Genomic DNA, 27036 nt, shown 5'->3' on the forward strand with positions numbered 1-27036 from the left:
CGCCGCTGGGCCGGGCCGTGGGCGTGCGGTCCCCCGTTACTGCGTTCCTTAGCCGAACCAGCGAGCACACGGGCTTGAGCTTACCGATGCTAGGGCAGTGTCCTGGCGAGGAGGTCTGCCGCGGAGCTGGTCCCACCCCAGAAGAGCCGTGCTTAGTATAACTTTTCTTATCAATAAATCTGTTGCGAGGAACTGAAACCTCGGGGGGAATCTTCGAGGGGGGGCTGGGCGTTGGAGTCCAAAAAAGTCAGAAAACAGCTCCTGTCATAACTCGCAGGTAAATACTGCTATTGGGAAAGTCAACTTAGCGTGGTCAGCAAATTAAGGAGGCATATTTGGGCGTTTATATTCGCCTCAGTGGTTTTGTGGAGATGGGGAGGATTCCTTTATTCTCCAGCCTACCAAATACTGTCAAGTGATCCTTCAGGAAGTAGGTGCGTATTTCCAGTGCAGATGCACACGCTGCCAGTAAATGTCTGGCTCTGCATCAGTCCCTGCCAAGGTTGTCAGCCTGCCAGAGGGCGGACAAATTGGTGTTATCTCTGTTATCAAACTTGTTAAAGAGCGCTTAGCAAACGGCATTGGCTCCCAAAGTTACTCATACCGAGTATCCTGAATAGCTTTCACTATTGGGGAACGCTTGTGGCCCTTGTCTTTCTGCATTTCAGAGGAACAAAAGAGTAAAGTGCCAAACACTCTCCTTCGCTTCGGGCAATTCTTTGGCAATGTGAACAGACTGAGGTCTTAAATGCCCTATTGGTTTAATGCCTTAGTGGTTTGGCAGTCAGGATGCAAGTATTCTTTCTGAGCGACTAGGTGGCTTTCATTTGTGTCTTTTTTTTAAAAAAAAACCGTGAGCTTTAGAGTTGTTTACTACCCAGGTTAAATATGCGCAATGACAGAGCAGTGTCTGTACAGGCGATGATATATTTATTTTTTTTTAGTTTTCAGTCAAATACAAACTCAGTTGCTTTACTTCAGAAATTTTTTTCAAATAGTTGTGCACTTTAAAGCTCCTTAAATTGTAAGGCTGTAGATTACGTGATAATACAGCTATATGGATACATGAATATATTGTTTTATTCGGATTTCGAGGCTTTTTGTTACCTTTTTAAATTTGTCGCTTGATTTTCGTTTCTTAGTGTATTTGAGAAATATTTATCTTTAAATGGGCAAAATGTAGAGGAAGTGGCTGTACCAAGAAAGGAATGCTACACTAGTTGCTGAGTACAGCTGAAAAACTGAAACAACTGGCAGTAAAATCACACTGGTAAGCAGGATTATCCATACACTACTAGTAAAACAAATTACGTCATACTCAGCTGAACTCAGTTTCCATTTGTGGAAACTGACTTTGTTTTTGTCTGCTACATTAGCACAGCACGCTGATACCCAATGTGAAAGACAAACTGCACTTTTAAAAATAGCACATAAGCTTTTACATTAGAAAAGCCTTGGAATAACTGGGCACATCCTTGAAGTGTGTTGTACAGTAGCTGTAGAAATACCAGAGGGAGGTGCTAATAATGCATAGCAGTAGGTGTTGCTAACAACTTCGAGATTTTAGGGGGTATTGATGCAAACTACTAGAGAAAGCTCAGCTGTGTGACTGTGTCAGCGAGTCTAGTTGTGCTCAGGCTCGCTGCTGCTTCTGTTCCATGTGTTTCTGTTTCACTCGGCTGCAGTCATCTCTGTTTTGCCTGTATACTAATCTATCATGTATGGATTGAGGGTTAAAGGGTATTTGCTGACCTTCAGCTATGCTCACTGGTGACAAGCTGGCTTTTCTGCTCTTGGATTGCCTGGTAGCTTTAACTAACATTAGATGACAGCCCATGTGAAGGAGCTAGTGATGGCAGAGCTGTCAGCAGCATCATACTGCACTTAAAATGTCAGCTCTGGCTGTGCAGAGAGAAAAGCTTCACAGTACTGGTACCTGTTGTTATTACTGGCTAAATGTGCTGATGTTTTTCACTTTAGTCGAATCTACTCATTTGCAGTGAAAAAGTGGTAGTTCTATCACTTCCATGTTACAGCAAAATTCAACATGAATAAGTAACATTATATTCTATCAAGTTCATTGGTTTTGGTTTTAAAAGCAATTTCTAGAAGAATTCTTTAGAAGAAAAAAAATTGAGTACTAAAAGTTTTTTTTTCACTAGTTGTGGAAAACTAGTTACCTTTGGGTTCTGCTAGTGTTGAGATGATCTTAAGCTTGGCTTTGTGATCTTACTGTTCCTGTAATAAGCTTTCTGCTTAGAGATCAACTGCTTCTGAAATAGTGTTCTCAAAATTCTGTTCTGTCCTGGTTCTTGTTTCTGCCAGATTAATCCATTTCTGACACATTCAGAGGATAAATGGTGGGTTAAATTTTAAGAGATGAGATTTTTTATTTTTTAAATAGAAGTGGTTCTGTTTGACAGGGAAGGGAGTGGAAGAGTATAGACCAAAAATCTGTTAAGCGAAAGATTTAAACTGTTTAATATACTTCATAGCAAGAAACTCACATTTGCAGGCTACTAGTAGCTGTTTAAATAACTTTGGACTATTTTTTTGAGAATTTGGGACAGGTAATTAGATGACCAGTAACTGCTGGCATATGATTATGTGTATCTGACAATTTGTAGTGGTTATGTTCAGGAACCTCTTGTATTTTTGCCTTGAACAAGTAAATTTCTGCCCTCATTAAGTCTGTGTTATGTCATTAAAATTAACAAGACCTTCTTTATCTCTGATACTTGATGGTTAGAATTTCAGCTGGAAGAGCTGATTGTGGTTACTGGGCAGGCTGTTTCCACAGGGACAAGAACAGGAGGAAGAGCTCTTGTCTACAGAATTTCATCTAAATAAAGGGTGTTTGGTCACATATTCCTTCTGTTTGCAGAGCTCCTGTTATCTGAATGAAGCGAGGCTTTTAACTTGTGTTGTCAGGCTTTTCTCCTAGTTGGCAGCAAGACCATTCAGGGTTTTTTGACTGTTGTTTTTCTTGGCCGTTGGATGAAAGGTCCTTGGACTGTAGTAGAGCTGTATTTGGACAGGCTTCTACAGATTAGTATGCTGAACTGGAATTCAGGTTGTCTGGACTCTTTCAGAAGGCATTTCAACATCAGAAACAAGTAGGGAAGCTCTGCTGTAGTGGAGTAGCAGCTTGCCTATACATAATAAAGAACTTCAGGATCCATGTTCTGTGAATTCCAGTTTAGCCTGAATTGTGACATTCCGAGCAGCCAGATCCGGGTTTGAAGCTGCTGCTATGATACACCGGTGGTGTTTTTTCCTATCAATATTGTTTTAAGTGGTCTGCAGTGCACTGTTTCTTCCCAATACACAGGAGTCTCATCTTGTGGAGACCTGCTTGAAGTGCCCTTTAGGTCCTCTGCTGTTGCCTTTAACTCTGCTGTATGGGTAAAGGGCCAGGCTGTAAGAATATTGCAAATATACTTTAGAAGATTTGTTCAGAACTAGTCTTGTGGAAGTGAATGCATCCTAGCAAAGAGCTATATATGGTAAACTAGCTTTGACTCTTACTTGAATGAGGTAGTAATTCTTTTTATTGTCCTAAATGAAATTAAACAAAATTATTTTTCTTAGAGCCTTTTTTTGTTCTTTAAGGTAAGAAAATATATGGTTCAGTGTTTAGGGATTTTTCTTAAGAAACAAGTAATTTTCCTCATAGTTTGATTAAAAGTACATACATATTACATATTCAGGAGAGGATGGGAATGTATATGTGAGATTTTTACATTTGACTGTGCCTGGCTTTGGGCTTCTTAGTGCAAGAAAGATACTAATATACTTGAGAAAGTTCAGTGGAGGCCGCCAGGGTGGTCCCAGCTCGTGACTTGTGAAGATAGTCTGAATGAGCTGGGCTTCTTCAGCCAGAAAAGAGAAGGCTTTTGGGGGACTTATTAGCAGTCTTACATAATTTTTTGGCAGTTACAAGATGCAGACCCATTCTCTTGCTGTGCTACTCAGTCAAGGGAGACAACGGTTGTAAATTTCTGGTTCTGACTGGATATAACTAAAATTGCACTAGGAGGTTCATTAAGAGTTGGAACAGGTTGCCTAGAGAGGATGTGAAAACTACTTGGAAGTCTCCAAGACCCAACTGTCTGAAGCCTTAAGTAGCCTGGTCCAAAACTGTTGTTGACCTTGATTTGAGCAGGAGATTGGACGAGATGACTGCACAAGGTCCTTTCAAACATGAAAGGTTCAGCAATTGTGCTCCCATAATTTTGTGCTCCCATAATTTTATCCTCCACTCTCACTTGTGACATTTATAGCTTAACATTAGTACCTCTGCTAGTATCCCTCTGGCCCTGCAACAGGCTTCCTTCCATGGGTAACTGTGTGTTTCTCTTGCACTAAAGAAACCCTCTATGATATCTGTTATGTTGAAAAAAGTATCTCACCTTTGCTGTTGACTATTCTGTATTTTTTTTTTTTTTCCACTTAAGCTAACTGTTGGAGATAACTTTAATGCTCTAAATTTGCCTTCTACCAAGCAGAAGACTTCTGCCTACATATCAGAGTGGTGCTTGGAAGGTGCTATATGCCAAATGCTAGAATTCAAACTTTGAATAATATTTGAAATATTGATGTCTTGGACACTAGGAAAGTTCTGTGGTAGTCTGTACAAATAATGTCTTGTGGAAGATGAAGGTTCTTGGAGTACCTGCTTAAAAAGAAAATAATTGGGCTGCAAGTTCTCAGGATTCTTCTCTGTGTCTAACAGTAAAGTTTGGTAGTGTCATGCAGTCTACTGCAGTGGCTCTGTAGGTAGACCACTTATTTAAAGTCACCTGTGTCAACTATAAAAGCTTAAATTTTGGTTATTTACGGTGGCAAACTTGAGTTGAAATCTTACATGCCAGATATGTCCCAAGCAAACTCTTATTAAAAACATGTGATGCATCTTCCTTCACCTAAGTGAGAAACCAAGTTACTTAAGAGTTCTGTACTTGCTTAGATCATCTCTGGATATTCCTGCAAGGGTAAATTTCTCCCACATAACCATCCTGTGCAAGTGCTAAGCGATGCTGCAGAGATGTAGCCAGACTTTTTGTCATGGCTGCTTTAGGTCAGCTGGAACTTAGGGCAGGCAGTTGCTTGACTTTACATAAGTGTAGCAAGCTGGTGACATAAAAGTATGGACCTCTTGCATTTGTCAAGGAGATAGCATCTACTGCTGTCCAGCTCCTCTAAAAGAACTGTTCTACTAGTCTCTGGCCAAGACTTTTGCTACAAAATGCTGTGTTGTGACGAAGTTGTGTTAGATCTTTTCTTCCTGATCCTGCTCCCAGCATGGATTGCTTGGCATCCTCTCACCCTGCTCTGCATCTTACTTGTGATGACTTTTAGCAGAAATTGTCTGTATGAGCAGAACTGGATTAATTCCCACTCGCCTCCATTTCCATGTGTTGCTGTGGCAGAGTTCTAGCAAGAGGAGGTGAAATTATCTAACTCACCTTATTGTCTTAAAACTGCTTTTGAAGAATCTTCTGGTAATCTGATAAAAGTAGATGACTCAAAAGTCAATGATTCTGTTTACCTATGGATAGTTGTTAGAGGCTCTTTAAGTGTGATAGTACTGCCAACACAGAAACAGTCTTTTGGTATGGACAGATGGCAAGACTGGTTTTACTCATAGCTGAAAGTAGATGATTCAAAAGTCGATGATTCTGTTTACCTATGGATAGTAGAGGCTCTTTAAGTGTGATAGCACTGCCAACACAGAAACAGTCTTTTGGTATGGACAGATGGCAAGACTGGTTTTACTCATAGCTGAACCAGAAGAGCCACTAGTTTCACATGATCTACTAGAGGCAGTCTTACAAAACTGTGTGTTGTCTTCAGGGCATAGGGCCTTTTCTGTTCATGTTGCTGTGTTTTTGTGTGTGGCTAAAACTTCCTCCAAGCAACCTAAAACATTGTGATTTTTTAAAATTTTTTTTTTTTCAAGATAGAGAATTTTTTTTTTTTTAAGTTGGCTGCATTGTTCTGATGATGATGTATTGTCACTGTTTTGCCATATACAGTATTACAGATTCTGAAAGCTCTTTTTATTTTCTAATAGGCTGGTGTTTGGGATGCTGTATCCTGCATATTACTCCTACAAAGCTGTGAAGACAAAAAATGTGAAAGAATATGTAAGTCTCATTACTTTTTAATTGCTTAATTAAATACCTCTGACATGCAACTGAAATTTTCGTAGTGCAGTAAAGCATACAAAAGCTTGATTCAGCTGTCTTAATGTTAGATACAACACCTGTGTGAATGTAGTGATAATCCTGGAATTTTGTTTGGAGAGCTAAAGTTAAGGTTTCTCAGACTTTTCATAGACTGCAATGAAACGTGTCCAACACACTATGGTTTATACAGATATTTTTAGGAGGATGTTTAAACATAAACCTTAAAATGTTGGCTCCTTTTTTAGTGAAGTGCCCAAAATAATGCACTTGTGGGCAGAGGGTAGAAAAAAGATTTCAAAATTCTGCCAAGACCTGTAGCAAAAAAATTGATGAATTGATTCTCAGTGACCACTTGAACAGTAGCAGCAGTTTAAGTGTCATTGTATGGAACTCAACAGGGGATTCAAAATCCACCTGAGAAAGGACTAGCTCTGGTTAATCTATTGTTCCTCAAAGAGGAGAAAAACGTAACCAGGGAAGGAAAAGATTTGTTTAAGATCATGTGGAAGAAAGAAGCAGAACAGACCAAAGAGTAAGATGGAGAAAAACAAAATTACTGTAGTTACTTCAGTTTAGAATTAATCTGCTCAATTATTTACTTTTCAGTGTAAGCAATGATGATTACCACAAGAATGTTGCCCAGTTGCAGTCACAAGGAACTTTGGTCACTGAGTTACTTCCTTGTTTTAAGAGGCAGCCTAACTGATTTCAGCAACTAACCTATATTCCCTCCTGAACCTTGTTCTTAACTTGGCTGCCTGACTCAGCATGGAGTCAGTGCCATCAGTTACTTGAACTCAGGAGCCACAGCTGTGACCTAACTCTGCTGTCTGGATCTGTGATGTCTCTGCTTTGTACTTAGCTGCAGTAGCTGTTGTTCCTCCCCTGGTATGCCTTCCATTTAGTCTGATCCCTCCATTGAGGCTTCAAAGTAGAGATCATATTCATACTACTTCTGTTTTCTGGGTAGAAGCTGATGAGAGCTTGTTTATGCTCATGGAGGTAGTGGAGCTTAAACTTCTGGGAAGGAAAAATCATCAAAACCAAGACAAGAAATTCCTGTGTGTTGCTTACCTTACCCTGTAAGGCAAGGATGTAACGCAAAGAATTTATAATCTGCTTTTCTTCCCTGATCCCTCAGAAGTGATCCACAGGCTAAGTAGAGGATAGCATTTTCAAACTCTAATACAAGAAATCACTTTAAAAGGTTACCATTGTATCTTGCAGTATGATTCCTAGAAAAAGAAGACACATGTTTGCAGAATGCTGATATTTTGACTCATAGTAATTCTCCAGTTAGCTGTGACTTGGTTGTCTTTCTTGGAAATCCTTTTTTTATAGGTGCCTGTCATTTACACATGACCTTTAGTAGGGCTTGGAACCATATTTTTCCAACTGTGTATTTTCATTTAGTGTGAAAACACTGCTTTTCAGTCACCTGTGGTCTTGGAGCAGTCCCTGAACTTGCAGTTGCATATGAAATGTTTGTGGGGCTTGAGAATCATCACAGTGGGCAGGGAATGACACGGATTCATCAGTGAGTTACAATCCATTGCTGGTTGGGTTGAGTGTCCAGATAGATCAATAGGGATGATCCATGGCTTTTCTCTTCCCAGCTGGGTCATTTTCGTTCACAGAGAGCATGTAGGTTTGACTGCAGCCTTCCAAATGCCACAGCTTTGCTGCCAGTCATGTTATGGCCTGAGCACAACTTCCTTTCCAGGGTTATGTGTGGCTCAGGAGCCATCTGTTTTTGTTTGCTGGATTACAAGAGCTTTGTAACAGTGAAGTGTTTTTCCTGAGCCACTGCTTCCACCAGTAAAAAGTGAAGAAAGAGTACAGACATCTTGACGTGCTGTGTAGATTATGATGCAGCAAATTGTTCAAAGATTATTTCGGGGGGGGGGGGGGGAGGGAAGCAAAACATTTTTGATGGTATTAGTAATCTAAAAGACTTATGGACTTTAGTTCTAGAAATTAGGAAATATCCTTTGAGGAGATTTATTTATTCCTGTAATAACCCTGGTGTAATGGAGTTGAATAAGATCTTTGAGTGTTTTCACTGTGTTACACCAAAGTGTTTGTAATAAGCATCTGAACTGTATTTTAGAAGTCTGAGTTACCAGTCTTCTCAAATCCTGGCTTCCAAATCCTGACTTGAAAGGAAGTGGTTCAGCCAAAGCTAACAAAGATGAGCTTAATGCTTGGATATTAGAAAAAAAGCTCAACAAAACAAGTCTATAATCACCCTTTTAACGTAAAAAGCAAAACTCAAAGCTTTTGGAACTTCATCTTTAAGAGTTAAGTAGATGATAGGCATCTGGGTAGTGTGAGATACAACCTTCTGGTTTTCATGTTTGTTTTTTTTTCGTAGTATGAAAACCAGGGTAAGTCATTCTTGGTACGTCATGCATTAGTTGTACTAAAATATGATTTGACTTGTGTTTGTGAGAATCTTTGCCCAGAGCTCAGCAGGACTCCTGGCAGATCTTCTCTGCCCTTCTGCCAGAGCATTTCTTACTGTTCCTAGCAGCTCAAAGAGCTACTCCACTCCTACTGTTGTTCCTAATTAGATAAATAGATGTTGATTGAAGAATGAATAGCCTGGATAAAATTTATTGGAAAAAAATTCAGTCTTGCATGGCATCTTAAAAATTGCATTGCATCATGCTTCGGTTAATGGGGCAAGGGTGGATGTTAATTTTATTCAGGTGTTAACTCTGGTTCAGGGAAGGGTCACCAGTCTAAATGTCACATGGCCTGTCAGAGATGACTTCGGCTGTTGAGTACATTTGTCTTGGTTTATTCAAGCCTGAAATACCTAAATCCTCTGAGAGATTGAAGTGAAGAATGTCATCACATGACTAAGTTTCTTTTCAAGTCGATATGTAGAAAAGCATTTAAGATAAATGGGTCTCAAATTGTGAGAAAGGAGGTGGTTTTAAAGCATAATGTGCAGCTATCAAACAGGCAACGCTGTAGCATTAGGTTTTGAGTACTGAAGTCCACTTCAAAAAGAGTTTGCCTTAAAAGTGAAGATTAAATCTGAACCACTTCCTCTGTAGGGAAGTATATATATTCCTCCTTTTCAAAGAGTATTGTAAATTTAAGACTCAAACTACTGTCTAACACAGTGTTTAATGCTTTGTGGGTATACCAGAAGAGTTAGTGGTCTGTATTTTGCAAATGAAATAAGGTTACTGCCTCTGGTTGCAGGTGATGCTTTTCTTTACTTCTCTTTCTTTTTTTAACCTTTTTTTTTTTTCTTGTGTAGATCATGTTGGAATTTAAAGAACACACTGGGTGTTCAGTTAATATGAAAAACAAGTGCTAGTTTGCACTGACCTGTTTTGGAAATAGATGTAATTTGGCCACTGATATCTTAGTAGTTCCATGTATTTGTTTTCTTTATAATATTTATTCTGAAAGACGTAATCAGTTTAGATAACCAAATATCTAAAGAAAAATTAGGGATTTAATTAAATATTACAAAACAGAACTGAAACTTGTATTTTGAGAACATTCCCTGATTTCAAACCAACGGTGTTCAGTGTAAGTCTTGTGAACAAAAGAAATATATAGATGTAAACCCCTGAAACATTAAAATGCTTGTGTGAGCTCTTATATTAACAACAGTTTTGTGGTTCTTGGCATATGAATAGAATTAATTCCCATGAAAATGCTTTTTTCCTGTCTTTCCCGCTGTTAATACTATAATGCTAAGCACATGTGGAACTCAATTGCAAAGTATAGCTTAATAAAATACATTGTGAAATGAAAGCAAGGGCTACTTGACCTACTAATGCTGACTCAGGTGTCTGTGTCATCAACATACAGGTGAGCATGGAAGTGTCTGAAATATCCTTTGGTACCAAAGTGGGAATTGCACTTCATACTTGTGATAATCTACTGACTCTTTGCAGTGTGGTGGTGGTGCTTTTTTTTTGTGGTGTGTGGTTTTGTTTTTTTTTCTTCTTATCACTAAAGCTTTCTAGAGGCAGAATCCAATATGTGAAACCAGCATAGGTGAGGTTCTGACCCTGGGACCCATCCATTTCACTTAGCTTGTTGAAGCTGCCACCAGTTCTACCTAAGAACAGAAAACCCTTAGGAACTTCATATAATTTAAGTTGAAACCCAGTTGATGCAGGCTGTGATAGTGTTGAATGTGTTGCTTTGACAACTCTGAACTGACTGTACAATGTAGAGTGTGTTCTGTGGGAAGGGTGAAATCAAACTTCTTACTGAAAACAGTGCTTTAATTTTCAGGTTCGCTGGATGATGTATTGGATTGTGTTTGCTCTTTATACAGTGACCGAAACGGTAACAGACCTAACAGTCTCTTGGTAAGACTAAACTGCTTGTTCCACATCTTCTTTGATTTGTAATGATTTAGTTTTTATACAGTATTTATGCTTGTTGATAGTCCTTTTTTGAGGGAAAGATCTTGGTGTCTGCGAAGAGTTAAAATCTGTTTTCAAGCTTGCTCTTGGCTGTCGCTTGAAGTAGGGACAATAAAACTTCCACCTTTGCTGTAGAAATTGAATAGGGGAATGGAACCCTTAAAAGGATGGCTTATAACATCTCTGTATAGGAATGTATAATGCAAAGCAAGTGTATTAACTATTTCCATTTCTTAAATGAAATTTAAGAATTAAAGCTAATTAAAAAAAAAATAGGTCTATAACTTGTTTAATTTTTGTCTACTATATCTTCTTGTATGTGAAGACTCCTATATGCTAATGGATAACTGTGTTTTTTAAAGAGATCTCTTCATAATGATTAATTACTGTGCTGCATTTTCTTACTGCAGTTGTTGATTTCATGCAACCTTTAACTTGTCTGTAGGTTTCCGTTGTACTATGAACTGAAGATAGCTTTTGTTATTTGGCTCCTTTCCCCATATACTAGAGGGGCAAGTTTAATCTACAGAAAATTTCTCCACCCTCTTCTTTCTTCTAAAGAAAGGGTAAGAATTATCTTATTTATAATGCCTAATGTGGAAATACCGTTTGCTGACATACTACCTGTTGCTAGATATGTGATAAAAGCAGATCAGTGTGTTAGTGTTTTGCCAGGCAGCATGAAGTTGGACTAGCAGAGACAAGTGCTTGTGACTGTCCATAGATAGGCTTCTTTTTAACTTGCATGAGCAGACAATGTACTACTTTCTTTTGACATGATATAGCTTGGTGTTCTCTGGTCTACTTAGTGCACTTTGGGGAGCCCAGCTGAGTGGAAGTGATGCAGTTAGACCTACTAGAAGAACATGTGCAGTGCTCTGTGCAGAACCATGAATGCAGTTTTAGCAATAGCTCTTCCTGTTACCATGTTTGCTAGTGTAACCTAGCAATAAAACTTCTCAGGACAAATTACATCTATCATTTCTCTGGTGTGCAGACTGACAGGATAAGAGGAGGGAGTTTCTGCTGAGGTTTAAGGGAAGACCAATCTGCCACAGAAAAGACCCAAATAGAAAATAGCTAAAGGATATTAAGTTTTAGCCAAACTATAGTAGGGCCACAGGTCTGCTTAACTCTTTTTGTATAACCTGTTTGGGTGTGTAGAAAGAGTGATTAGCAGAGGTGTGAAGAAAAAACCACACAGTACAGAAAAATCACCTTTCACAAAGGTCAGTGCTTGGCCTGGCGAAACAGGTAGCTGACATGATTGCCACTGATATAAACAGTAAGGTCATCTTGACCTTCTGAAGGTTGAACTAGAAATGATTTGCAACTTCATAAACTAAAGGGATTTTTCCCTGTAGTCTGCTAGCTATTGTGAACTACCTTGAAGCCTTTATCTCCAACTCTAGGCATTTACCACAGCCAGGGATAAATGTCATGACTATATTTTCCTTTGTACTTCACTATGTCAAGGCTCTGCCTTCAGAAGTTCTTTGTGAGAGGACTCTACTATTCTAAGGAGCTCTGTTTTAACCTTAAGCATGTTATTTTTGGGGAAACTTTTGTCTGACAAGTTAGACTTATTTTCTGTTAGGAACTTGCTGTGTAGCTGCAATGTTTGAGCTGGGCAAAAGTGATCCATCTTATCTTGTTGTTTGACCAGACATAATCCTTTTTTAAATGAGAGAGTATAACTGACTCAAAACATCAGTATACAAAGACAAGAGTAATTGTCCCATTAAATATTTTCTCAAAGATTTCTTCTGTATTTCTTTATTGATGGAAAAATAATACTGTGGGGTAATAGTCTCTTATGCACAGCCATCTAAAATTTGAGTATGTTTTGCTTTTAGGAGATTGATGAGTACATCGTACAAGCCAAAGAAAGAGGCTATGAGACCATGGTGAATTTTGGAAGGCAAGGGTTGAATTTGGCAGCAACTGCTGCAGTGACAGCAGCTGTAAAGGTAACTTTCTGCTTGAATGAATTGCTTTTCTCCTTGATATAGAACAGTATAATTGTACTGAGGATTTGCCATTCCTGAATAAAAGGAATAATTCTGCAAATGAATTGAAAACTTGGAACACAGTGGATTGCAGCCCTTTAGTCTTCCTCATACTATTATTTAAGATGGTTTGTAGTGATTTCTTGGATGATGGAGATGAGTTTAGCATAGTCAAAAATGCCATGCAGTTTTCTCTACAGGTTCTTGGTAAAGATGACCATTGTTTCTTTTCTGTCTCTGTTGTGCTTTCTTGTTGGTAAACAAACTATTTAAAGGATTTCTGGCTTTTCTGCTGTTTTTCTCCAATCAACTTGAGGTAACTCCATGTATGAAGTAGAGCATGAAAGACTACCACAGATAAAAGCTACCTTGACACAATTAACTTGTTTGCAACTTGATTGAAGTATTAAATTAATACACTAAGCATAAGCTTGCATATTCCTGTTTAGCATACTCTTGCTTTGTCATGTAATGTCCATTAAATCATTAAATAACCTGTGGTTGTTCCTGAGTTGTGTTCCTACAAAACTCATGACCTTCAGTTGAATTTCAGAGGTTTCAAGGTCTAGGAAAACAAAATATAAGCTTTTACATAAGATTCTAAGCAACTTGTGGCTCACCAAAAGGAGTACAGCTTTAGGCAAAGTTACTATCTAATGGTAGTTTAAACCAAAACACAAAAAAAGTATGGGAAGATGGATGTGTATATCCTAGTCAAGTGATAGTTGGTGATGAGGATTGATATCTCCTTGGGAATAAATGCAACTGCTGTGTTCATAGTAACAGGACTGAAAACCTGAATGCTGTTAGTAGGTAACAAAGTAACTTGTGAGAACCCCACCTATAAAAGTGAAGTGGGTACAACCAGCATTTTAACTTAAATTTGTCTGCTTGTATGTGAAATTCCTGCTTCAGAAATCAAAGACACTTCTAAGAACCACATTTCAAATGCTATCTCAAAAAGATCTGTAAAAATCCTTGTATCTTGTTTGTTTGTTTTCTTTCTTTTTAAAGGTACATGTGGGTAGTAGTATAAAAAAAACCCACACTTTGTTTTCAAGTATGGACACAAGCCTTATATGAAGAATGTGATTCAATTTGATCACTAGTTCTTTAGTTTGTTACTCATGTGCTTTGAGGCATGAAATGCCTTAGAATATATATATATATCTATAAATGCATGAAATAATTTAGAATGAAATAGAGCATATCTCTGAAGGAGTGAAAGTGTCCAGAGGGAAAATAAGTTATTTAAAAAAAAAAAAACACCTCCCCCCGAAAACAAACCCACAAAAAAAAAGAACCAAAACAAACCACAAACGAAAAAGCTCAACAAACAAAACTTCAAAGTACTGTACTGGGAAACAGTTTAAGAACTATGCTAAATGCTAAAATGCAAATTCTTTGCCAAGCAGCAAAACATAATTTATTCCAGTGTGTACCTGTAATAATCTTTATGCTCTGTGTGTGTTTTCCTTACGTCTGGCTGGCTAAGGTTGGGTATTTCTTTGTTAATCCTTATGGTGTTACAGAAATATTGTAAAATAAACAACACAAATGCTTCCTCCCACTTTCTTCTGAAATAATAACTTTTTCCTAAATGTCTGTTCAGTTTTCATTGCCACTCAGCTGTGACTGGCGAGATGCCTGCTCTATTTGTTAAAACTTGTTAAACATGTCCATGAATATTTGTACAGAATTAGTTCAGTGCAGATGAGATGCTTGGGCAAAACAACCAGCACAGTACCAAAGACCTAAAATAGATGTGACTTTTAAACATGTGTGAAAGAGGAGACTCTCTGAAAAAATCTTTATTTTGGCATGTTAAACCTCTCTGCAGTTTGTCATTCCAAAAAGCTGAGTGTGGCTGCTCAGTGCAAGCAAATGGAGACACAATGCATGTGTTCTTGATTTTGTTCCCTGTTTTTAAGAGTTGACTGCTGCCTCCAGCAGGTGAAAAGATTATCTCTTCAGCATGGGCTGGTGGAGCATGCTATAGGATTGCAGGAATGGAATCCTATTAGTGGGATCAGTTTTGATGGGAAGGAGACACACTTTCATCACTCTTTTTTTTAAGGAGCAGGCATGCTTATTCTCACATATCTGATCTCAAATTAGGAGTAGAGAATGTTGGAGGCTAAACAGAAGAGGGAGGAGATCTAAAGAAAGCTTCTGTTCACTAAAGTGTCCAAGCAAAAGATGCTATGGTGTCTGCTTATGCTGGCTTTAGGAACGTGGTAAAATTGCAAGGAGACTCTGTGGGAAAGAGCCATTTCCTGATTTCAGGATACTTAGAGGTAAAAGTCGGCATAGATTGTATCTTATGGTTTTCTAATAAAAATTTTCTTCATAGTATAGAAGAATTGGCAACAAGACGCCTTCAATGATAGGAAGGCTATTTTGGAACTCTGTTAGCTCAACAGTATATGGATTTGTGGGAATTATATCTGTAACACTAAGTTCTGCTGCTAATTAAGTTGTAAAATGTGTTGTCCTTCTGTATGAGGCCACAGAAATATGGTTAATTTGTAAAAGTATTATTTGGTACGACTAACATGAGGGCTGTGTTTCTACATGTCTTCTAGTTGTTCTGAACCCACTGCCTCTTCACTGGTTGAGTATTACTGTCATGGCCTTGCCCAGACTTCCCCTTCTTCCCACTGAGGACATGGCAGAGGAAGGAGGTGTCTTGCAGCCAGCAGTGGCATACGGCCAGTGTCAGTGAGCAGCTTGGCCCAGCAGCAGTACTGTTTTCATCCCTCCTCCCTGCTGGGACTGCCTGGCATGCTGCAGAGGTCATCCACGGGACAGCAGTCCCTCTCCAGGTTGAGAGGGAACAGAAATTGTTCCCTGTCAGCCTGGATTGGATCAGGGAGAGAACAGCTGGGAATGTGGGGGCTGCACACTCCAGCTCTGTGTCCACAAAGCTCCAAGCAGCTCTGTGGACACAAAGTCCATTGAGAACTTGTCCAATGAAGGCAAGCAGCTTTTTTCCAGTGATCCTGTCCACTGACGAGGTGCAAGTTCAATTTAAACAACAAAAAAAGAGTCCTGGAGGCAGACATAACTGTGTGGTGTCTGTTTACAGCAACTTCCCTGGTTTAAGTATATAGACTATAAAAATACATGCTCAATAACAAGATAGAGAACGGCATTTCATACAGGAGTGTCAGCTGATGAGATGGCATAGCAATAGCTCAGTGAAGCCTGAGGAGTCCCTTAAGTAGGCTATATTTATCAACAACTGGATTTAGAAACCTGTTACAACTTTAGCATTTCAGACTGGCCATTGGTAATCAGTGCAGTCTCTGAAAAGTGTTTAGTACATTTTAGGAACTGCTATCGAATAAATAAGCAAACTCATTCTTTTAGACAGCACAAACTTCACAGTTCATCTCTCTCTCTTCAATGTCTGGTTATATAGGAATTAAAGCACCAAAGTTGTTCTGTGCTGCTTTTTTCCTGGACTGTAATTGTAAATGTGTGCATGCCAATCTTTTGTGGTGTGATTTTAGTTAGCAGCCTCTGGGCTGGATGCAGGCTGCTACATTTGATCCTTACTGGTAGGAACTCTTGAAATAATGGGAAAACAGTGCAGGTGTGGCAGCTGCTCTGCCATCTTCTTATGTCTGTCATCTTGGAGCTGTGTCTATGGCTGGGGAGAGGTGGGGGCGGCTGCCATACCTGTGGCATGAGTGTGGAAGCAGGAGAATCCCCCTTCAGCCCTACCTGCAATTGGACTGCTCTGCCTTCTGTTTTGCAGGTGAACATCTTGCTTTCAAGCTGTGGCTAGTAGCTCTCTGAACTTCCAAACAAGATCACAAAGCTCCTAATGCATTAATATTCTTAACGTGAATGTTACTCTCATATTTCCTGCAGTAGAGGGTATTTAATCTCACATTTCCTGCAGTAGGACACTATTTAATATTTTTCTAATCTAGATACTCATGGAATGCTTTGTTGCAGCCGAAAGGAATTATCTGTTTCTTTGGGGCATCAAGGATGGAAGAGCCTTTCTAAATCTTAAGTGCTATATGAGCAGCACAGTGATTGTGGGTAGGGGTTGTTTTGTTAGTAATTAAAAAACCCACCCAAAACACCTTGAAATTTACCCTCCAACTAGTTTATGCTATGGTGTGTAGTAGAAATAATCCTGATTTGGCTCAGCTGGATCTTTTCTAGGGGTGAGATGGAGACAGCATTCAGACAGGAGACTGGGGGGACCGTAGGGAGTACCTGCATAGAACTGGTGTAATGTGGGACCAGACTGTGCGGTCTGGCAGTGCTTGTGCAGCCCTCATTCCTACTGTGACTTTCAGGCATGTGTGCTGCATCTCTTAGTTGTATACGTACCCTTTCAAACCTCTTAGTATTTACTGTGTGCAACTTGAGTAAACCTTTCCATCTTGGCAAGTAGGTTTGGAATGCAGGTCCCATTGTAGGCATCTGTTAGGTCCTCCCTGATGAGGCAGTGCTCCACAGGAGCTCCAGCCTCATCAAGTGTCAGTTTGGTTAAGGGCACAATGGTATTTTATGGCACAGGGTTAACTTTTTTTCCCCTTGGAAAAATAAAATTCTGCATCCAAAAGCTGCACTGAAAAATAAGGCTGAATGTTTACAGCTTGGATCTAGTCCTCTCTGTCCACAGTGGAATAGGAAATAACAGGCTTCTCATGTGAATTCTTCTTAGCCTGTTAGGTATCATCATCTTAATTACATTATCGTGCACAATTTTCAAATGTCTCTTTGCAGTATATCACATGATGAATAAACTTGCTGTGCAACAGTTATGCAAGTGTGTCTATCTATACTTTTGTTTCTCACCACATGCAGCTTCTGTCACTGTTATAGTAGATTCTGTCCACACTTGGTGAGTGAAGTTGTGCTGAACTTACATGAATTCTGCTGAGAAACAACTGGGTCTATTTTATGCATTCATCTGTGTTTGGTGGTTGAGACCTGAGTCCAATTTCATCTCTTCAAGCAGTGGCTGCAGACTTGTTCAACAGTCTTATGTGTTATAGCAGACACTGTAAGCTGGTAATAGTTGTCAGAAGAAGCAATCCTGTCTCTCCAGTCCTTTTCGCTAGGTCCTAGCAGCTGACCGTGAGCTGTCAGGCATAGCTGGTTCCTGATTTGGTTTACTGTGCAAATGTTCTTCAAAGCAGTAAGTGGAGTAGTGAGAGGACAGGATTCCTACCTTAAGGCAGGATGGACCTGCCTTAAGCTACTTGAGGGAATTGTATTGACTTCATAATTTCTACAATTACAATACAGTGACTGTACAATGTCCTTAGTGCTTTTTAACTCTAAGGCAAGCTGCAGTTGTGTTCTTGAGAATTGTTAAGTTATCCTACATGTATCTAAGAACTGGAAAAGTAACAGTGTCTACTTTTCTCATAAGAAACCCTCTCTTTGTTATTGTTTAGTGTCAATGTATGAATGTTGTTGTAACAATTAAAGTAGGTTCTTCTTGCCTCTGTAGCACACTTAGTTTTACAAGCTGTACTAATGACTAGTCATTAGAAAATGTGTATTAGGTTTCAGCCACTTCCCCCCATGCCGTCTTTGGTAGCCATGCAAGCTTAAGGAGTATCACTACTGTCTCCTTGCTTTCCATGGTTATTTTTAACATGGAATACTGCAGTGTGCTGGTCTGCCATCTGCAAACACTTGTTGCCGTGAGAGTGGGAATGCACAGCTGTGGCCACTGCTGCAAGAACTGCCTGGTGCTGTTGCAGAGAAAGGTGTGTGGAACTGTACCCAGATTTCTGCTACTGCTAGCTCACACAATGCTCAAACGAGGGATTTTACTTAAAACCTTCATTTGTAAGAATAAGACAAAAATCTTGAGCCCTTGCTCAAAGTGGGATTCATGTGCAGGCTTGTCAACCTTCCTCTGAAACATTTTTCTGCCTCATGTGCCAGACAAGGAAGAATTAAATGTTATTTTAACATGACATTGAGTAATGTGCTTGTTCTTTTAGTTGCTTATACGATAAATTAATCTTCAATGCTCTCATAATATAATCTGATGTAATATGAAAGAGCTGCTTGATGACTCTTATTTCTGAAGGGGGACTTTCTTTATGTCCCATGTAAAGACAGAGAAGGAATACTAATGTTCAACTGTGATCGTCTACCCTTCTATGTAGCATTAGATTTGGGGTTGGTATTACGACAGTAAAGCTCCAGTAGTAAGAGAACCTGCTAGCCTCTAGCCCAGGCAGGACCTCTTTGGTTTCAGTTTCAAGTTTCTGTCAACTAGAGCTTTCCTAGTGCTGCCAGTTACTCAGTTACTTGAGTTAATGTTACAGAGTGTATTTTTAACACTTTACTCCTTTCTTGTGCGTATTCAAATTTGTGGAGGGTAAAATAGAAAACAGCGGAAATCTTTATTTATCTTCAACCATACTTCTTAAAGTGGAAGTGTTAACTGTCACACTGCCTAGCACTTCTAGAGAAGTACTATGTTTGAAGTGAATTGAACATTTCTGATGGCTTGGGGAATTTTTGTTTTTCTTTTACATGTTTCCCCTCACCCAAAAAGCCTTTATTTGCTCAAATTAAAGGATTGAAATGAGACATTTGTAATGAAATTGCTGGCTTACCTACCTTTTTGGTCTAGGGGTATCATACAGTTAAGCTTGGGTAAAAGCAATGCTTGGAGCAAACTCAAACTACTGCATGCTTAGGTTCAATGAATTTTGTAGTGCGACAAGGAAGCATGGGATTAAACATCTTAACCCACCTTGAACAGCAAAGTTAAACCTTGGCTTGTTTCTCAAAGGTACTGTCGTTGTATTTCAGAGTCAAGGTGCAATAACTGAGAAACTGAGAAGTTTCAGTATGCATGATCTGACTACTATACAAGGAGATGAGCCAGTAGGACAGAGACCCTATCAGACATTACCAGAAGCAAAAAAGAAGACCAGAGAATCTTCAAGTAAGTATTTATTTTTTTCTAGCTAAAAGAACAATCTACCAGAGGCAGAAGGGGGAAAGCAGAAATATATTTACCCCAGTTAGAAATGAAAAAAGCCTCAAAGAATCCAAGTACACTTGAACAGCGTTGACTTGAGCAAAATACATGACAGTTGAGAAGTCCACTGTGAATTTTCTTCTCGCAGCCTCTAACAGTGTAGTCACAGTGTACTCATTACTCCTGTCTTTGCCAATTAGCAGTGAGAATTCCTTGCTAAAGTAAAGCTTAATTGGAACTAAAAAATGCATGATTAAGTGTTGTTTCTGTGACAAATATGCAAAAGGTTAAACATTAAAATTTATGGAAGCTCAATAAATAGAGGAAGATTAGTGGAAATGAATTCAGTAGGTCATTCAAAATGTAAAATTGCTTGTGGTGATAGGAATGATGAAGGCATTAAATTGTCATAAAGGACTGATGCACATCAACACTGAAAAGATGGCTTGTGGTGACTGATATATGTTATTTTTTTAATCTGAGCTGGGAATTTGTGTGCAAATGAGTTGAAAAGACCTAGTTGTAGAAGGACATTGATTGTAAGATGACTGAGCTGCCAGTATGCTTGCTGTGGAAAAGGCAAATGTGATTTTGATGCATCAGAAGAGGTGTTACAAATAGAGATAAGGAGGTACTGGCATCACCGCAAATAGTCCTGGTCAGAAACTACAGGAGTAACAAATGTGATTCAAATCTTCCATATTGAAAAAGATGAAAGTGTGTTTAGGTAGAAGCATGTTGTTGCTAGAATGGCAGAAGAGGCAGTTCTACTTTATGTAGCTGTGGAGTAGATGAGTGTCATTCTGATTTCACAAAAATGTGAAATTACCAGAAGAAATGCATCTAATTAAGCCTAAATAAAATATTGGCTTAAGATCAAATATACATTGATCATGGATCAGGTTGGGTTTGGAGTTTAAAAGGTGTCCTGAGTGTTACAGTTTGTAGGTTCTGGAGTGGCCTTATTAAAGGAGAACTTGGTGGGGGGAAAGAATCAGACTACATTTGGGAGCTCTATGACTTGACTGTGATGGGGCTTCTGGACCCCAAGGAGCTTTTCAGGATGTGTTTGTAAGCACTTTGCGCCCTCTCGTGAGGAGCATCGGTAATAATCTTGGTCCTGTTTTTGCAGGATGTAAACAACCCTTAACAGCATTTTTGTGTTGATCTGAAAGGAGTTCTGGTATTCAATATGCAGAGGAGTATGCAAGCATGGAGAAAGATCCTATGAATCACAAAATCATAGAACTGTTTGGGTTGGAATGGACCTTAAAAGATCATCTAGTCTAACCCTTCTCCCAGCGCCATTGTGGCCAAAACCCTTTAAGTGCTTCTCAAGATGACCACTGAGGTTTGTGCAGTGCAGTGTAAAGCAGAAGACGGTGGTAGACTGATGGGTTGATTTCTGGCCATTGAGGAACCACTACATTCCATACCTGTGGAACCAAGTGGCTCTTCACTTACAAATCACAGAATTTAAAGTAACAAGCTCCTGGCAGAGAGTAGGTTTTTTGCTGGTTTGAAACTGCTAACAGATGGGCTGTGTCCTTTAAAGGATGTGTGTTAAAGATGAAACTCATGGCCTTCTTAGCAATTGAGATGTTCCAGCTACTTCTCACTAAACATGTTTATAAAACTGTTTTTTCAAGGTTACAAAACTCCACTGGAAAAAAATCCTGGAGATGATAAAACAGATGAAGAGATGGAGGGGACACATTCAGAGGATGAAATGTTTGCTCAGCGAGGTCTTCGAAGAACTCAGAGCATGAAATCTGTGAAATCTATTAAAGGCCGTAAAGAGGCAAGTATAATCTTTGGTAAACTCAATACATAAGTACCTTGGCATTTTTAATAATGCAGAAATAATTCCCCCCCCTTAATCTTAGAGGGGTTATCAACCATAACTGGGTTGCAGAATGCTAAATGAAGTATGTGATAACAGTACTTAAGCTTGAGGCTTTTGTTCTTTGGGGTGTTTAACTGAAATAATGAAATTGAACCGAGTGAGAAAAAGGGAGAGGAGATGAGTGCTTGTAGTGCTAATTCTGACAGCACAAGCCCAAATTCCAGGAACTGCTCACCTTGAAGGGGACATAGATAGCGGTGTTGTCACCTGTGTTTGCATGTCCTGATTGTGTACACGTAAACATCTGCTGTTTAAAAGACTAAAGAAGCTTCAGATCTTTTTAGTACTCATAAACATATGGCCTGTTGTGACTTGTAACACAGCAATGGAAGATCCTATGTAGGATTTCGAGTGCTTTATATTGGCAAGTTTAAAGTTTGTATCACAAACTTTAAAGATACTTGAGGATCAATCCCTCTGGAACCTCATCAAAAGTTTTTGTGTAATTCTGGGAAAACAGTTGAGACTTAACCCTTCTTGCCCATTTCTGTTAAAACTATCTCATCCAGTCGTAAGTTGATTTTCTTACTGAAACTGTGGAGTGAGCAAAGTGGATTTAAAGATGCTTACCAGTTTGGATTAATGGAAAGGTAAATAGTATTTCTGTCTGAAGTGATCTTAACTCCTTTTGTTAAGTTTATAATTACTTTTTTTCCCCCCCTTAGATACGGTATGGATCATTGAAATACAGAGTGAAGAAGAGACCCGCTGTATACTTCTGAGTGTATTGCACAATGCCTGCAAGACAAACTGCTGTATTATAACAACTTGAATTCAGTGTGTCAAGTGTTAAAGATGTGTATATGATTCATATGATGAGTATGTATGAATAGATCTGGTAGGACTTGGGTTTATGAACCTAAATGGTTGGATAAAGTATTACTCTGCTTTTCTGTAATTGCTTATTGTTTAGACTTATATCTGGACAAATTACAGTATGAATTTTAGCACTCCTTAAATGGGAGTTAAATGAGTAACAGGAAACAGCTTTTTTCCAGAGGTACTGACAGACTGAAATAATTACAAGTTGAGCTGAAGTAGCAGATGTTGTAAGTATTTGGAACTTGTGAAAATTTAACCCACAGGGTCCCCAAGTTTACATGGGAAGATAAATATACTTGAAATGTTGTTCTGAACTACAATTCCTGAAAAGGCCTTTGTGTAATTTACAAATGTACAGTGGATGATGGTGGGGAAGGAAAAGGAAAGAGAAGGTAGGTAGATATGGTACATCCTTAAGATCATCTTCTTGCATCATATTGCCAAGCTTAACAAACCCATCCAACACTGATAGGTGCAACCCGGGGTACATTTAGCACTTTATGCAAAACTGTGTAGTTTTGCACACTCACTGATTTACAGCTGCACATGTCATTTTAGTGACTTAGGTTAGGCGTATCTTTTGAATGCCAGCAATTCTTGTATTTCATAATCTTTTTTTAAGATTTACCTAGATTGCTTAAGTACACTTAGGATGCTGTAGATAATTGCTAATAACACTTAATATGATCAGGTGCCTTTCTATGTATTACAAGGCTGTGTGGGTTTTTTTTTTGGTTGTTGTTCTTCTGTTGTTTTTGTTGTTGTTGTTGGTTTTGTTTGTCTGTCTTCCTTCTTCACATAGAGAGATTTAACATGATTTAAATCAGCTTTTGGTTAAAATTGTGGTAAGTAAAACTTGCAGCAATTCCAGTGAGAGACCTCAGGGATCTGATCAGCCTCTCAGCTGTGTATCAGAAGTCATGCTGACATGAGGGCATGTGTGATAAAATATCCAGACCCTGGTTTGGTTTTGCTCTGTATTACTTTAAGAATGAATGAATAGATATATGAACATGTATGTGTGTATTTTTCATATCATATGTGGATTCTAAAGCTGGCTGTGTAGTACTTCATTTGGCTGCTGAAGTAATTACTAAAATACCAACAGTGAAATGGCCTATTCTGAAAGTCTAGTGGAATCAGTCAGCCTTTTTATAACCTAGAGTCCCATGGCATAACTATTTGCACAGAGCTTAATTTTGGAATGTAATTCAAGGCAGGAACTTGTCAAAATGACTTTTTGAGGTCCCCTTTGGTTCTGTTTTCTGCAATTCTGAGAATTAGGCTGCTATTAGTTTTCTGTGTGACTGTATTTCTACTGTGGATTCAGGGAGCAAACACCCACTTTTTGTACATAGTATTTTATTACTTGGCATGGGCAGAGATAGTTTCAGTTTCCTCAAAGAGAAAATGGCATGTGATTTCTTTTATCTTTGGATCTCAGACTCCAATCCTCAGACCTTCCCCCAGGTATAGTCACCTGCAAGTCTAGTGCAATGCTTTTAAGGACATTCTTAAGGCATGGGCCTGCTGCAGTTCTTTTTCTTTATATTACAGTGATCCACTCCACTTCATGGCCTTTTCATACGTACTCGCATTTGAAGTAGTCTTCTCTAGACCTTGGGCCTGGTTTTGAATAGTATGGACAAAAATGCAGCTGGTCTGTATTGGCTTTGCATCTCTCACTTGGTGTGTAGGCATCTGGAAGCCAAGTGCAAAGCCTTGGTCAGATATAATAATGCTGATGGTGCAGTGCTTTTAGCACCTCCCAGGGAGTTCAGTGCTTCCGTAAGAACTTGCAACAGTCGATACGTGATTAAAAGGCCAAAGCTTGCATTATTCTAGGCAAAGACACAGTTTTGTACCAGAAGACAGGAAGGCTGCTCCCTCCCAAATGAGTATAGTGCAAAAAACCCTAATCCTGTAACTAAAACTGCCGTTTCTGATGTAGCTTTTATAAAGAGCTGTTGTCTGTGGGGGCAGCAGTGATCAGAAAGACAGCTGCCTCTGCACATGGGGTTCACCACTCATGGCCCAGGAATGTTTGTGCTGCTCTTCTGTTTCCCTGAATACAGGGAAAGGCTGGCTGGCTGTTAAGGTAGGTAAGATGTTAAAGCACATATATTCGCATCTTGCTACTCTGAAAGTTATAGTAACCTGGGCCTTGGCTGGAGTCTCAAACTGTTACTCTCCAGTTGCACATCACCCTTGAGCACTTGCTGCCACATCTTGCTTTGACTCATCTTGTTTGTTTTATTGGCAAGCATGGCAATAAAGTTGTCATCTTTCTACAAATCAGAATCCTGCAGGGAGGAGCAGGGTAAGCCCTTCTTTCAGAATTACAGTTCCTGTTACAGGTTCATGTAGATCCTGTTTTGAGGACTGTGTTCACGTTTCCAGGGCTAGAGATCATTTGAGTAGTTCAGGCTCTGCTGCACTCATGGACAGTAAGTTGCTCTAAATGCAGTTTTGAGGCTGTAACTTCTGGCAGACTTAGTTTGCTAATTAAGTCTTGACAAAGGCTTAATAAACTCTTTGTTTTTTCTGAATTATGCATGGAACTAGGAAAGCTGGCAGTATATTGTTTGCATATAAATGTACTTGTGTTGTCTCAGATACTGTCTTAAGTGATAAAACTGCCAGTGTTTTCCTAGCTGCTTTTTCCAGTCTAATGTCCCACTGTAAAATTCTTGTTGTGACAGCTTGATTTTGCTCTTTGAATTCATCCTAAAATTGGTTCACTGTATTATCTTAATTTTTTTTTTCTTGCTGTTCATTGTCAGCTGATGCTTGGCAGGGCACAATGGCACAATTAGCTTTCATCCTGATTACATGTATTTCTGCTTGTTGAATTTAGTTTAGTTTGGTTTTGAAATATTACAGAATCTTTTAAACTTTGTGTACAGGGAATTTTCAAACTTTTTTTGCCTTAGCAACTGCAAAAATGATCCGTCTAGCTCTTGACAGTAAAAATGTTAAAGAAAAATCGAAGTTTAACAACATTCTTCTTTGTTTTGGAACGTAAAATGTAGCTCATGTCAAATGAGATAATCTTATGTACAAAGTGTTTCCTGAGAACTGACTCACTGCCACCAATGCGACTGCTAATGTAAAGAAAAACTTACATAGAGGTTAAGGATATTTTAAAAGAGAATATGTCTTTCTTGTTAGATGATATAGAGGTTTCAGGCCTTTCCAAACTATATCTGAACTGACTCATATTTCATAGCAAGACCTACTGTGCATGTTAAAAATATACAGTTTGTGATGAGGATTACATTGATGGCCTCAGCTGCAAATAAGCTTAGGCCAGACTCTGATTACAAGGTAATTGCCAATATTAGCTACTTAATACTAAATGCTTTGCTATGTGAAAGTAACTGCATATTATCCAAGATACTTTTTGCAAACTGTAATGAATTTTAAAATGAACAAAGATGATTTGGTTGAAGAGTATGGTGGAGTAAATGCTAGATGCATTTAACACACTATTCAAGACAAAAGATGCATTTTATTTTTGGTGTTGGTTTTATTAAGGGGAACTTGGTGTTTTTAAGTATTTTTCTACAAAAATGTATATGTGCAAAGGCAATACTTTAACATTTTTCAAGAACTCATATTTTTAAATGCTACAGACCAGAGACTGTCTACATTGAGACTGAAGTTAGTAGCATTAAAAAAATGCAATGTAAGCTTTAATTTTTATATTGTAATATTAACTTGCTGTCGATTTGTTTACATATTTGTAGGAGGGAAAGCTTCGTAATGCATTGACTTATCTTGAAACTCTTTAATAAATGCTGCTTTGAGCACGATGCAGTGGGTATTTTATTACGTGAATTATGATTAACAAACCAGACCCTAAGTAATGCATATTCTATTATTTCTTACAATGATTCCAGTACTGAAACAAGCTATCAGAGTTCTGAAGAGACTTAAAACTGTCTGAAGTGTGACTAAACTGTCACTGAGGCTTTGCCACGGAGCCTGATGCTGATTTAGACTTACCCTGCTAAAGGCAATTTGAAAATCCTGCAGTGTTACCTATTTCAATGAGCTGTTCAGCTTGGAGTAAACACAAAACAAGACACTTAATCTCCCCAAAGAGTACGGCTTCCTGGGGAGACTGGATATTTTTTTTCAATTATGTTATTAAACAGCTTCCAATGCTAGCAATTTATTTATTTATTTATTAAATTTATTCAGCTCTACTGTTGTTAGTACCAACAAACAGATTTTGGTTTGTAGTTCCTAGCCAAACAGTTCTGGTAACCCAGGGAAGGAGATCCATTGGTAAACTTGGGCCTTTCCTTTTTCAAACCTCATTTCAAGTAAGCTCTTAGCACACCCAGCAAAATCCAAGCAAAGTACCTCAGTGACCATGTTTTCTGGAAGTTTTTTGCAAGGCTTCCTGACTTACTGCTGCTAAGGAAGGAATTTCTGGATATGGTTATTTCAAGAGAAAAACTTAAAATACCACTTTTTGCTGCTGTCTCCCAAGCATTGTGAATATACATGCCAAAGGCACAGACTGACTGTAAAGGACCTTGCAGTGATTCAACTCCTAATGTCAGAACAGTTCATACAGTACAAAACCTCTACCTACTGAAGAAATTTGATGTTGGAAAAAAATCCTGATTTTTTCTTCACGTTTTCAACTGATGTTTAGCAAGTAGCAGAATTCATGAATGTGGGCTAAAAGCTGTCTTCGTGCTGTTTAACA

At 38.8% G+C, this 27036-nt stretch overlaps 1 protein-coding gene across 2 annotated transcripts; it reads left to right on the forward strand.

The window, feature by feature from the left end:
* The first annotated feature begins 6081 nt into the window (after positions 1-6081).
* Positions 6082-22471, forward strand: REEP3 (receptor accessory protein 3). Of its 2 annotated transcripts, none has more exons than XM_008937049.1 (8): positions 6082-6149; positions 10461-10537; positions 11040-11160; positions 12451-12564; positions 19414-19553; positions 20761-20768; positions 21235-21386; positions 22157-22471. In XM_008937049.1, the coding sequence occupies exons 1-8, from the start codon at positions 6090-6092 to the stop codon at positions 22211-22213; spliced, it is 729 nt and encodes a 242-aa protein (XP_008935297.1). In that variant the 5' UTR covers positions 6082-6089; the 3' UTR covers positions 22214-22471. The 2 variants fall into 2 exon arrangements, with proteins under 2 accessions (XP_008935297.1, XP_008935298.1); XM_008937050.1 differs by lacking the exon at positions 20761-20768 and adding an exon at positions 20297-20302 and having other exon boundaries at positions 19414-19549.
* The last annotated feature ends 4565 nt before the right edge of the window (positions 22472-27036 follow it).

Source organism: Merops nubicus, unplaced genomic scaffold (genome assembly GCF_000691845.1).
Source record: "Merops nubicus isolate BGI_N331 unplaced genomic scaffold, ASM69184v1 scaffold18683, whole genome shotgun sequence".
Lineage (NCBI taxonomy): Eukaryota > Metazoa > Chordata > Aves > Coraciiformes > Meropidae > Merops > Merops nubicus.